The following is a 12,324-nucleotide window of genomic DNA, read 5'->3' as shown; positions in this document are numbered from 1 at the left end:
TTCAAGAGAGTGTGTTTTCCACATTATGTTCATTTTTTTGAGCAGATTTTTTTTTTTACTACATTTCAGAATGATATTCAACAGCTCACAGTGTTGCCTCCCCCCAGTGTTGCCCCTCTTTTTTGGAGAAGTGGGGCTCAGGTCTGATTTTTGCACAGGTCCAGGGCAAAGGCATTGACTCTGAGAGCTGCTTAAGACTAATTAATGCATTTGCTCCCTACAGGGTGGATTGAGTTCCAGGTTTAAAAAAAAATAATGTGCTTGATTGCAAAACACTGCACTTTTTCAGCTATTTGTTCTAATATATTGCCGGGCATGCACAAGATGAGAAGCGGTTTCCTGTGAAAAATTGACAATGAAGCCGAAAATGTTTGTTTAACTCTGGGTCCACACACGGGCTTGTAATTGTTTCATTATACGATGCTTCTGCCCTTGGAAGGAGAGGCGCTCTGTGACTTGGCAGTAACCCGTCAGAGCAGCCCCAGGGCTGGCACTCCATGAGGGCAGAGGAGCGGACATGGCTCCTCGGAGCCACTCCGTCTCCAGTCCCCTTCGCACGCACCCCTCGCTGTCCCTGCCGGGTCAGTAGGTCCCAGGCTGCTCTCCGGACAGCCTGGGCAGCATCCTCTCCCCGGGCCAGAGCAGGGAAGACAGAGCCGGCAGCTCTGCTCTCGGAGGAAGGCTGGAACCTGGCCTTGGCGTCTTGCAGTATTGACTTGAGTTGCTTTTATTGTTTCTTTTTCAAGACAGCTGTCCCTGAAACCTCTTTTCTCCAAGTTACCACGAAGCTGCCTTGCTTTTCTTTTTCCTTCCTTTTATTTTTAAGTTAGGCACAACAGTGGTGACAATAATAATGATTAACAGTTTGATTTCAAAACGCTTTCTAAAGAAATCACAGTAAACAAAGTCTGTTTGCCTAAGGAAACCCTCGCAGCAATCAGCTAGTCACACAACCGCATGTGCTAATGAACCCAAAGCTGTTAATGTGGTTTCTTCAGTTAAATTGATTCATGAATTTTGAAGAGAACATTATCTAATGAATTTTCTTTGAATAGAAAGCAATTAAAAGGACAAATCAGTCTGATTAACCCCAAAGTCACCCTCCTGCCACAAATGGTGTAGAGTTTGAAATTATATCATAAAAAACTAGAGCACATTTGCTATCTTTCTGCCCTCTACTAATCCATGTAAATTAATGAACAACAAAGTCAATTTCTTCGCTGACCCTTTTCTAGTATCACCTGGATTATGCTGATGTTTAATTTGCTTAATGTTATAATAAAGACTAAACAGATTTTTTTCCCAGTGAAGTGATTATCATTCCTTTCAGTTAAGAAGTGATTTTTATTATTTAACACGCGTGTGAGGGTGTGTTTCCTTTAAGAACCAAATCGCACTTGGCCAGCTTGGCATGAAGTGTAATTAGTGCTGTTCTGGACCCAGGAACTGCCCGTGGAATCCTTCCCTTTGTCGCTGTGTCGGGCGCTCCTGCCCTCGCCTTGGAGAAGGGGGTGGTGGGCAGCTCCCTGTCCCATGCTCGCGGGCACACGTCTTCTGGGGAAAGATGAGAGGCCTCGAATGAGACGGCCCGGCGCGTGCCCACCTCTGCAGCGCCCTGCCCACCTGGGATCGCTCTGAGCCACAGCAAAGGGAGGGGCTGTCCTGTGTCCTCCTCTTCACCCTTCACCCCTGCAGCAGCTTGAAGTGACTGCTCATTAAAATGGGGGTAAGCCTGTTTTATCTTTGCAGCTCTGCTCCTTGCAGATGCCTGGAGCCAAGGTCACCGCCAGCCTCGTGGGCCGTGGTGTCTGGCATCCTCAGCCTGCTCGCTCTTGGGTGTGGAGGCTAAGCTAGCGTCAGACCGTGGTCCAGCCCACGGCCTCCTTTTCCTTCTGCATCCCAGCTGTAGTCGAGACTGAACAAGCAGTACAGAGCTTCCAAAGTTGGTGCGTACTCAGGGCCTTCTGTGCTTGTGAAGTGAGCCATGTGCCGACCCACACCCGCGCGGGCCCCAGGAGAGCGTGCCGCAGGCCCACGTGGAGCTCTGGGGAGGTGGGAGGGCGAGCCGTCTGTGCTACCCGCTGGCGAGGCCTGTGGAGGTGCTGGCCCGCCCTCGGCTCACCTCCCGCGCGTCCTCCTCGTCAGTGACGTGGTGGCAGGACCCCGTGCGGAGCTGGGTTTTAATTAAGTCACACCTCTGTGTACGCTGTTGCGTTTTCTCTTTCAGGGCTGGCAGCTATTTGTATCTTAGCTGTTGGAGCCGTTTGTCCCAATAACGTCATTTGCTTTCTCCCTTTCAGAGTCATTCACCAGACAGGTGTTATGGAAGCTGCTGAAGCTTGTGAAATTCGGAGAAACGGTTTCTTACCAGCAATTAGCAGCCCTGGCGGGCAACCCCAGAGCAGCGCGGGCCGTGGGAGGAGCCATGAGGAGCAACCCTGTGAGTGTGTGGCCGCGGTCAGCGGGGTGTCGGGGCGAGTGTCAGAGGCAACCTGGGCTGCTGGGGAGGAGAGGAGGTGTTCACGTCAGGGCCTCTGGAAGGGGGTCTTCCAGTCTCGAAAGGCTGTGGTGTGGGCCTGGCCAAGGCCACACTCGCCTGAGGACCCTGCAGGGGGTGGGAAGGGCACCCCATCCATACAGCAGCTCGGCCTCTGGGAGCCCTCACACGATTGCACAGGGCCCTGGAACGTCTCCGGTGTCGTTAGTCTGCAGTGCCCACCAGACCCAGGCGCTGTCGCCCCGCGACACGCTCTCCAGACCCCAGTGCTGTCACTCAGGGACAGCCTCTCCAGACCCGGGCACCGTCGCCCTAGGAGGGTCTCTGCAGACCTGGGCGCCATCGCCCTGGGACGGTCTCTCCCTGAAGCTGTAGGGACTCTGTAACGTGGTGGGAGAGTGCCATCCAATCAGGAAAAGCCAGCAGATGGTCACATCGCAGGGTGGGGAGCTACTCCATGAATCGACCCAGTTCTTAAAACATTGCCGTGGCTTTGCTGTGTGTTTTCAATACGGTTTCCATCCGTGCTCGATGGGGAGAGGCGGGGTTTGCCCAGCATGGCCCGCGGCCCCCTCCCCTCAGCTGGTGGCCCCGGGACAGGGCCGGTGTTTTGAGAGGGCGGCCACTTGGCCTTCCACACAGAACCGCACCGTTGTGGGCGCAGGGGCGGCTCCTGTGGGTGGCGTGAGCTGTTGTAGTGTCCGTTTGCCTGGAGAAGAGTCTGCGTCCGTGTTAAACACCCCAGACTGTCAGGAGCAGTGCGCGGCAGATGACAGCACCGCCACCTCGCAGGTCGCGAGCCCCACGCGGCAGGGGCTGGGGGAGTGGGTCGGTGTCATGCTTGCCTCTCTTGTGCTTCCATCGCAGCGTCCCAGTGTGTCGTTCACACACGCCATCTCCACAGGCTGCAGGCCTCGTTTGCGTGGCACACATGGGTGACCCTGGATCAATTTCCAGGGGTAACTGTTGAGGCTTCCCAGTGACGCTGACGTGGCTCCTCCCCTCTGGAGGCCCCCGCCTTCTCCCAGGTCACTCTGTTAGACAGTGTGACCCCACCCCGTGCTGTGTGTCCACGCAGGGCCTCTGGGTGAGCTCTGGAGGTGCCTGCTCCCTGCATCCCAGGGTCCCCGAGCTGTGTAGAAATTCTCCCGTCTGTCTGCACTCCATTCACGCCCTGGGGATGCTTGGTCCTTCTGCTCCTCTCCCTGAGGGCCTTCCCCTCCCTGAGGCTGGTCTTTCATCCCAGCACTGCCTGTCCCCTTGGCATGTGCAGCCCCGCTCACTGGCGTGCACAGCAGCCCACACCTGCCCCTCGTGACACCCGCAGTTCCCCACTTTCTGAAGTGGCCAGGCCATGGCTGCTGGCGACAGCGTGTAAGGCAGCATTCAGAAACCTTCACTGTCCTGCAGGCAGCAGGACTGCCTCCTCCTGCTGTTGATCTCTGTGACTGTGTCTGCTCAACTGTGGCCCCAGCCCCTGACATCTGTAAAGCAGGCTCTCACGGGGCCTGAGACGCTTCTGTCCGTGTAGTCCCTGTCCTGACGTCTCCATGGGCGCGTGCCCAGGTGGCCTGAGGACACGGGGAGGATCCTGCCTGCACCGTGGCCCCTCATGGTGGTGCTGTCCCATGACAAGGGTGGTGCGGTGGCTGTGAGCCACTGGCCTTGCCCTGGGCATCCCTCTGTTGCAGGGCACTTCCTGGCCTTACACAGAAACCCCAGCCTGACCAGAAAGTTGCAGAGGACCCAGTAGATGCCTCCAGGGGTGGCTCAGAAGACCTGGGGTGCTCCCGGAAGGAGACAGCCTGCGTGCCTTGCAGCTGGGCCAGCTCAGCAGAGTCAGCCGTGCTCAGAGGTCTTTGGATCATCCATAGAGCAGGCTGAGGGGTCCTAAGGGGACCCAGGGAAGTGAAGGGATAAGGGGCTGACCCAGTGGACACGTCCCCCTTCTCATGCCGACGGCAGAGTCCATCCACAGAGCCACACGTGGGCACAGGGAGTGTGGCCTGGAGATGTACGCAATGAAGCCATCTCTGTGTTCAGGAGGAGTGTGACAGACAGATGGATGCAGAAGCTGCAGGACACCCTGGCGCTTATGGTGCGCCCATTCCGTGGTGTCCGGCAGTAAACAAGGACGCACCGGCCCCCGTGATGGCCTGTGCTCGAGGCGTGGGCTGCTCACCTGCAGACTGAGGGGTGGTGTCTGCTGCTGGGGGGGTTTCAGCCCACCCCAGGCCCTTGGTTTTTCCAGAATTTTCCACGAATGGATTAATAGCCCAGGTGTAATGACTTGGCAGCCCTCCAGAATGCCCTGTCCCAGACCCAGCCCTGGGGCGGCAGTCTTCTGGTGAGGCAGGTTGACAAGGGCTCACACCCTGCCTGATAAAGCCCCTTCCTGTTCATCCTCAGAATTTGCTAAATGCAGTTCAGAAGCAATCAATACTTGGCAGAGAGTTTCCCCACCTTTTCCTAAACAAGTGCATTCCTGAGGAGTTCGTTTATTCGCAGATTGCCACGAGCCTCGATGACCCCCCGAGTCTTGTCCTGCCAGTCACCCAGATGGCTGCTGATAAAGACTTAGCTTCGTGTTCTAAGCGTCAGGGCTGTCAGTGGGGCTGAACCATTTGACCAGAAGAAAAAAACGCACAGGGAGCTATTGATTACAGCTTCTCAGTGTCACTTGTTCACCAGGATTTAGGTATTGATGAGGCCGCAAGTGAAAACAAGCTCTTTCCCTTGTGGGCTGCTACCCACAAGAACAAAGGCAAAGCTGGAGAAAATATTCAGCCAGCACCAGAATCAGAGGGATTCCATTATTGATTGAAAGGCCCCTTCGTGTTATTTTTGTTGGAGACAAATCTATGGGTTTGGAAGTTTTATAGCATTTGAGAAAGGGTCTGTGTAAGTGATGGATTCATGTATTGGATGAATTAGATTTCACAGCATGAAGATTTCAATGCAGCTATGATATTATGAGCTACTTGGTTATTGATAAAAATTACATTTCATGCAGCACAGGCTTTAAAGGAGAGAGCATAGAGGGTATGGATTCTTTGGAATGTCCTTAGGGCCACAATGAATTTTAGCAGGTTTCATTATTTTAACAGTCTGGAACCTGCCACTGAAATTAGCACGAGCAGAAGCAGTGTTCCCGTTTCTGGAGGTGAGACTCGTGTGTGTTTGGTCAGTCACCAGTTCCCATCAAAGATGAAGACTGACCATAGCTGTCTCTGTAATTGCTATTCCAGGCCAGCAGTCTGTCATCTGCATGGTGCTTAGAAAGAGAGGGTCACGTTACACACTCACAGTCCGTAGCTTGTTGGGCAAGAGGGAAGAAAAGCAGAGCTTGTGTGTGAAGTCTGCTGTTCGGGAGGAAAATTGAATTGGGGCCGAAATGTTTATAAAACTAAATTGAATTAGTGTCTACCTCCTTATCAGTCAAAAACTTGAATTGTGTATTATCTAATCGTGTCCTCCCAGCAATTATTAATGTGACTACTGTATCTGTTCCTGAAGTTTCCTGTTGCCCCCGGTTGTGTGCTGTGGGCAGGCCCCCAGTGTGGCCGCTTCTCGCTTGGTCAGACTGTGCGGGAGAGGAAGCCCGAGCCCTCCTCGCGGGGCTAGAACTCCACAGACAGCACACGTCACCATGGCAACCCAGACCCCCCAAAATCCGAGTCAGGGCTGGTCTGTGAGGCACGGGAGGTCAGACGGCCACCTCCGGGCCCTGCCTCTGCGGTCCCCCGGGGCGGCGTGCAGAATGCGGGCCTCCAAGCAGCTTTCGGACCCGGACGAGAGGCTCGCTGCACCCTCAGGTTGGGGAGTCTGGCCTGGGCTCCACGGAGGGCGTGGAGTCACAGCATGCATGTCAGGCATGTTCTCCCTGCCGTGTCCTTACTGAGCAGCGTGTCCAGGACAGGACAGGGCCAGGAATCTAGCCACCCTCCTGGGACAGGGGCCACCCCACAGAGGGGCGCCCCTGGCGGGAGTGTGTGTCGGGTGCCAGCGGGTGGCAGCCTGCTCCACCCGCAGTGAAGGCCTCGGGTGAGGGCAGAGATGACCTCCCGGGGAGCAGAGGCGCCTGGTTACCTTGGGCGGAGGCCCCCCACACGTGGGGTCTCTGAAGCGCCCAGCTCCCCACCCTGGCCCCACTTGAGACAGGACCCCCATGCCGGGGGGCAGGCGGTCCCTCTGCTGGACTCTGCAGGTGCTGGGCAGACATGCTCCTGCCTTCCTCTGAGGACGGTTGCACAGTGAGTCGCCCTCCCCTTGAGGGTGGGAGGGGGCCAGACCAGCCCAAGAGCCCCCCTCCACCTGCAGTCAGAGCCCCGTGCAGACAGCAACCCTCACCTTCAGGAACGGACCCGGTCGGGCTGCCAGGGGCCACCAGGAGGGCAGAGTCCCTCCAGTGGGGTCACCGTGAGGAGCATGGGGCAAGGTGGGACTCGCCTGTGTGGCTGCAGGAGGGGCCACAGCCCCTGCCAGAGCCGCGTCCAGCACCTGTGGGCCCCGCCGTCCAGTCCAGTCCACTCCGTGGGGCCTTCCGCTCCTGCAGGTCTGTGTGCGGCCAGCTCCGGGCCAGTCAGCGCTGTGCCAGCCCGCCTGCCTGTCCAGCCTCCTGGGAACTGGGCCTGCCCCTCCCCTGGGGCTGGTGTGGCAGTGTCATGAGCTGCAGCTGAGCCTCTCTGGGAGGTAGTGCTGGGCCCGTGTTTCCTGGTGCGTCTCAAGGACGCTCAGCACCTGGGCGGCTGTTGCCCCCAGGATCCTAGCAGTAGAGCCTTCCTGACTGTCGGGCGGTTCTCCGTGCTTGTGTTTGCTTTCATTGTGAAGTGCCCTTGCTTTCTGTGGAGTCACCCTGCTGATTTAGGCAGGCATCTAACTACTCCGCTTGTCTCCAGATGTGAAAGGCGCCGGGCAGCTTTGCCTTCCGGTTAGGGCGTTTTGGGGAGGTGGGGAGGACCCTATGGGAGGAAGAGTTGGGGGCAGCTCCCCAGGGCAGAGGGTCGGTCCCAGCCTTGGATTGGGGGTCTGGCGACCGTTTCTCAGATAGGAACAGATGAGAAGCAGAGCTTCTCAAACTTCTGTATCAGAGGCTAAGGAGGGAAGCAGCACCCCTCAGCGCCCCCAAGTCCACTGGTATCTGTAAAGCAGGGTTGGCAAGCAATTCCTGTAAAGGGCAGGACAGTAAATGTTTTCAGTCTTGAGAAAGCAGCCACAGATAGTATGTACCAAGTGGGCATAGCTGTGTTCCAATAAACCTTTATTTTACAAAACCAGTTGCTAACTGCATGGGCCACATCCACAGTTGGCCAGCCTTGGAGTTAGAGTGGCCTCTGAGCACAGCATTCCCTGACGTTTCCTCTTACTTCTCGGAAATGTTTGGGAACTTTGCGTGGCACTTAAACTTGGGAATGTCTTCTTAAATTCTGTATGTATATATTTTAAGTCACTTATCAAGTGAAATTGTTTTCTCCTTCCAAATCCTAGCATGAAGGGATTCTCTAGAACCCAGCCTTTTTGGCACCAAGAACCAGTTTCGTAAAAAACAAGTTTTTCCACAGACCCGGGATAGCATGGGGGTTGGTTTTGGTTTCACCTGCCGCTCCCCCCGTGGTGGGGCCTGGTTCCTCACAGACCACAGATCGGGGTGGGTCTGGGGGCTGGAGACCCGTGCTCTAGAAGATGCCCCACATTTACCTTGGGCCTGCCCTAGCCCACCCAGGACACTCAGAGGCCAAGGGGCGACTCGTGCCGAGACAGGGCCTGCATGTGGGTGGGCGTGGGACCAGGCTGACATGGCGCCTGCATGTGGCTGGGGGGCCACCAGGGTGGGTGTGGGGTCAGGCTGACATGGTGCCTGCATGTGGCTGGGGATAGGGGGCCGCTGGGGTGAGCGTGGGGCCTGCACGTGGCTGGGGGGGCCGCCAGGGTAGGCGTGGGGCCAGGCTGACGTGGCTCCTGTACGTGGCTGGGGGTGGGGGGCCGCCGGGGTGGGCATGGCGCCTGCACGTGGCTGGGGGGACCGCCGGGGTAGGCGTGGGGCCAGGCTGATGTGGCCACCTTGCTCTCTTGCAGATTCCCATCCTCATCCCGTGCCATCGAGTGGTTTGCAGCAGCGGGGCCATGGGCAACTACTCCGGAGGCGTGGGCGTGAAGGAGTGGCTGCTGGCCCACGAGGGCCATCCTGCCAGGAAAGCGGCCCGTGGAGGGGGCTCCTGTGCCACCAGCTCCTGGCGCGGGGCCCTGGGCAACACCACCAGCTCCCAGCCCACTGGCCGAGACTGAGTGTGTATGAGCAGCTTGCTGGGCATGGGGTGTGTGCTGTGGGGGTGGGGGGGTGGGGAGTGCTGAGGGGGGATGGGGGGTGCGGAAGGGGGGTTGTGTCTCATTAAAGGAGCCAGAGTCTCAGAGGCGTCATGTGTCTGCTTCTGTACGTTTTACCACGAAGAGAGCCCAGAGGCTGCCTCCCGTGGGTCCAGCTTGCTCATTTCTGTCACTGTGATTGTACCCTTGCTGATTCTTTCAAGTCAGAGGTGAGAGAATGGGAGCCTGGCAAACATGAGGGCAACTGCCCTTCAAGGAAGGGGCATCTGGTGCCCACCAGGAACCGCTGGCTGCCTTGGACACCAAGGCGGTACCTAGAGCCAGGCGGGCCCCAGACCGCCAGACCCCCATGCAGGTCCATCCTTGGCAAATTGGTCTGCTTGCAGCGCGCTCCATGCCTGCCCTTTCCTCTCAGCTGCCAAACCTGCTGGGGTGATGCTACTGAAGGAACGGGGGCAGCCCTGAAAAGACACGCTTACTCAGAGGCCCCAGCTTTATCTTCCCAGCTGTAAGGTGCATCCATCTGGGGTCACGTCAACAGAATAGAAAATAACCACTTGCCAGAATAATTTGGGAAAACAAATAGCTCTTGGTGCCTGAAATGGCCCCTCCTGAGGAGTGGAGTCTCGCCCAGCCTGTCTCTCGCCACTCCTGGCCTGAGTCCTCTCAGGACCCAGGGCGATGGAGGGACGCCTGCCTCTCCTTCCTGACTCGCCACCCCGACCCTGGGAGTCCCGCGGCTGGTGAAGTGGGTCAGCCTCGGTTACCGTGCAGGTGGGGGCGTGTCCGGCACTTGCTGTGCACACCGTCTAAGGTGGGAGTGCCGTGCTGCCGTCTCTGTTCACACCCGGGTGAGGGCACAGCCCTGGGCGTGTGTGTGTGTGTGTTCACACCCAGGTGAGCATGCAGCCCTGGGCGAGTATGGTTTGGGTGCACTCTGTGTGTGACCTCAGCACGGACCTCACACAGACTGACGAGGTTTTTCTCACCCATCTACAGTTCTTTGCATCCTTTTTTATATCAGCCAGATTAATTCTGGATTTTTCTCTTAAAAGTAAAATCCGACCGTTTCCCTGCTGTCTTCTGATCTGGTCCTCCTCTGGACTTCTTTAGAGCCAAACCAGTCTTTACAGGGAGCTGCCTGGATGTCTGATGTCTGTGGACGGACCCTGAGTCTCCCTGCTCTGTCCACTCGAGCTCATGGCTCCCTAGGTGAGCCTCAAGAGCTGCGAGTGACTCTCCATCTGACATGTCAAGAAGGTGAGTGGGGTCCCCGGTGCCCTTCGCATCTGGGGGCTGTGAGGGTGGTTGTGTTCTGAATTCTCTGAGGAAAAGGCTGTGCTCCAGGGGCTTGCAGCCCCAGGATCCCACTGCTGGAACAGAACCAGCTGCTGGGCTGCTGCCCCAGCTCCCAGCCTTGGGGCCTTGGTGTGGGGCTGTCAGCACTTCTGATGCAGGGCGCCACCGAAGGGTGCTGGGCTGCGCTGGGGAGGCCCGGCCCCCACTGCTCAAGGAAGGACTTGAAGACGGGATGGGCTGGAAGTCCATCAAAGGCCCCAGGACAGTCCCCAGGGCACGTGCTGTCTGTCCCGGTTGCCAGCGGACCAGCAGACCTCTCCGCAGTGCGGTCAGACCTTGAGGATGCATCCCAGGCCCCACACCCTCAGCTCTCGGGCTGCTCCTGGGCCTGGAGAGTGGGCATCTGTGATCTCCAGGTGCCCCAGCAGCGGGCAGCGAGGGAGGGTCCCAAACCAGGCAGCCTGCCGGGGCCAGGCCCCACCCCCAGGGGGTCCTATCTGGGCCCTGCCTACCCTTGCTGCTGCACAAACGGAGTTCAGTCTCCCGGGTCCCAGCAGCAGAGCCGCCCCGAGGGTGGGCCTCGGACCGGTCCAGGGGCAGCGGACTCCGCAGGGGCCTCCTGGAACTGCTGCGGCTAGAGGAGCAGTACATTTGCGAAAACGGAGAAGATGGGGAGGCACAGGGGACACAAACCACTCTCCCGGCGAAAAGGGAGAAGATGGGAGGCACGGGACACAAAGCGCTCTCCCGGCGAAAAGGGATGCTGAGACAAGGACGGGCTCTGCCCTTGTCCTCGGCCCCAGGCCCCCTTGTGTGCGAGTTCCCTCCATCCATCGGCCAGACCCGCGGGGCAGCCGTGCGGCATGCGCACACCACGCTCGCTCTTCCTGGAGACCTGGGTCGTGGAGGGTTCATTTGTTTTTGCAGAACCAGCTGTTGTGAACTGGCTGCCTTTGAACATTCTAGAGGCTGAGCTGCGGAGGGCTGGCCTGTCCCCGCCCCCAGGGTTGGGAGCATCACGTAGCCCCCTCGCTTGCACACCTGAGCTGCAGAGGGATGAAGGGACAACAGGCCTGCCTTCCTGGTGCCCGAAGAAGAGGAGCTGGATCTGGGAGAGCACCGGGAAGGCGCGGAGAGGAGGCCGGAACCAGTGCAGGCAGCTGTGTTTCTGAGGAAGAGTGTGGGCTCACCTTGGAGGTGATTTAATCAAGCCAGCAGAAAAAAACCACGGTTCCTGATGTGGCGTGACCACTGCTTAGAGGCATCCTCATCTCCAGCTCGAATCTCTCTGGTTGCCCACCCCGCCCAGGCCTCGCATCTCCCTGCAAGCTCTCCTTACCCAGCACCACCTCTTTGGAGCAGCCAAGCATGTCCAGGGGGTGTGTTCATTACTGTCATTGTTCATTCCTTAACCTATTGTAAACAGCAATGTTATCCCAGGATGAAACTCCTTTAAAGCTTTAGGGTAAGAGAAAGCCCTGCGGGCAGGTGGCTGGAGACATCTTGGGGGGTGGGGGTTGAGGTCAGTGGAGCCTGTGGGTTTAGGTGCTGCTCGGGAGTCGTGGGCGGGGAGCCCCTGTCTGCGGGGCCCTCCTGGTACAGCTCCGGCAGGGTGGGTGGGCACCGCTGGCCATGTGTCCCCACGTCCTCAGCACCCACAGGCTCAGCCTGGCACAAAAGCGGTGCCAGCTGGGGCCCCGGCCACCGGGGAGCAGGCAGGCCATCACACCCCTGCCATGTGAGCAGCGCGCTGCTCCTGGGAGCTCAGCCCAGGCCCCGGTGCTGCTGAGGCTTCAGGCTGCGCACAGGCGGGCTTGGAAGCGGTAAATGAGCTATCTTACGGCGGGACACAGAGAAGCCTCCAGCGCGGGTGCTCTCCCCGGAAGCTGGCCCTCCCCGGCGGCTCTGAGCCGGCGCGCTGGGGCCTCCACACGCTCTCTCTGCACTGGGCCTTCCTGCTGCCGGCCTGGCAGGGGTCCTGGCCGAGGACTGAACCGACTGGCCTCCCCCGGCCTGTGCAGGCTTTTTCTTTCTTGTTTACGGGTATTTGATTGAAGTTTGTGTTTAGGGATTTGAAGTTTTCACATCAATTTTACCTGTTATCAGTTTGAAAGACAATGAGATTTAATGGAACTCTGCCAGGCAGCCTTGTCTGTCTGTCTGAAGGAAATGGGGTGGCAGTTGAAAGCCAGACCCGGAGCCTG

The 12,324-nt window shown here is 58.0% G+C and overlaps 1 protein-coding gene across 1 annotated transcript in view; it reads left to right on the top strand.

Annotated features, from left to right (window-relative positions):
- The window catches only part of MGMT (O-6-methylguanine-DNA methyltransferase), a 265,021-nt gene extending 256,117 nt beyond the window's left edge, over positions 1-8,904 (top strand). The window contains exons 4-5 of the mRNA XM_018041611.1: positions 2,301-2,440; positions 8,573-8,904. Of these exons, the coding sequence (XP_017897100.1) occupies positions 2,301-2,440; positions 8,573-8,782 (350 nt within the window). The 3' untranslated portion in view covers positions 8,783-8,904. The remainder of the gene's footprint in view (positions 1-2,300; positions 2,441-8,572) is intronic.

Source organism: Capra hircus, chromosome 26 (genome assembly GCF_001704415.2).
Source record: "Capra hircus breed San Clemente chromosome 26, ASM170441v1, whole genome shotgun sequence".
Classification (NCBI taxonomy): Eukaryota; Metazoa; Chordata; class Mammalia; order Artiodactyla; family Bovidae; genus Capra; species Capra hircus.
This window is presented reverse-complemented; position numbering and strand designations above follow the sequence as displayed.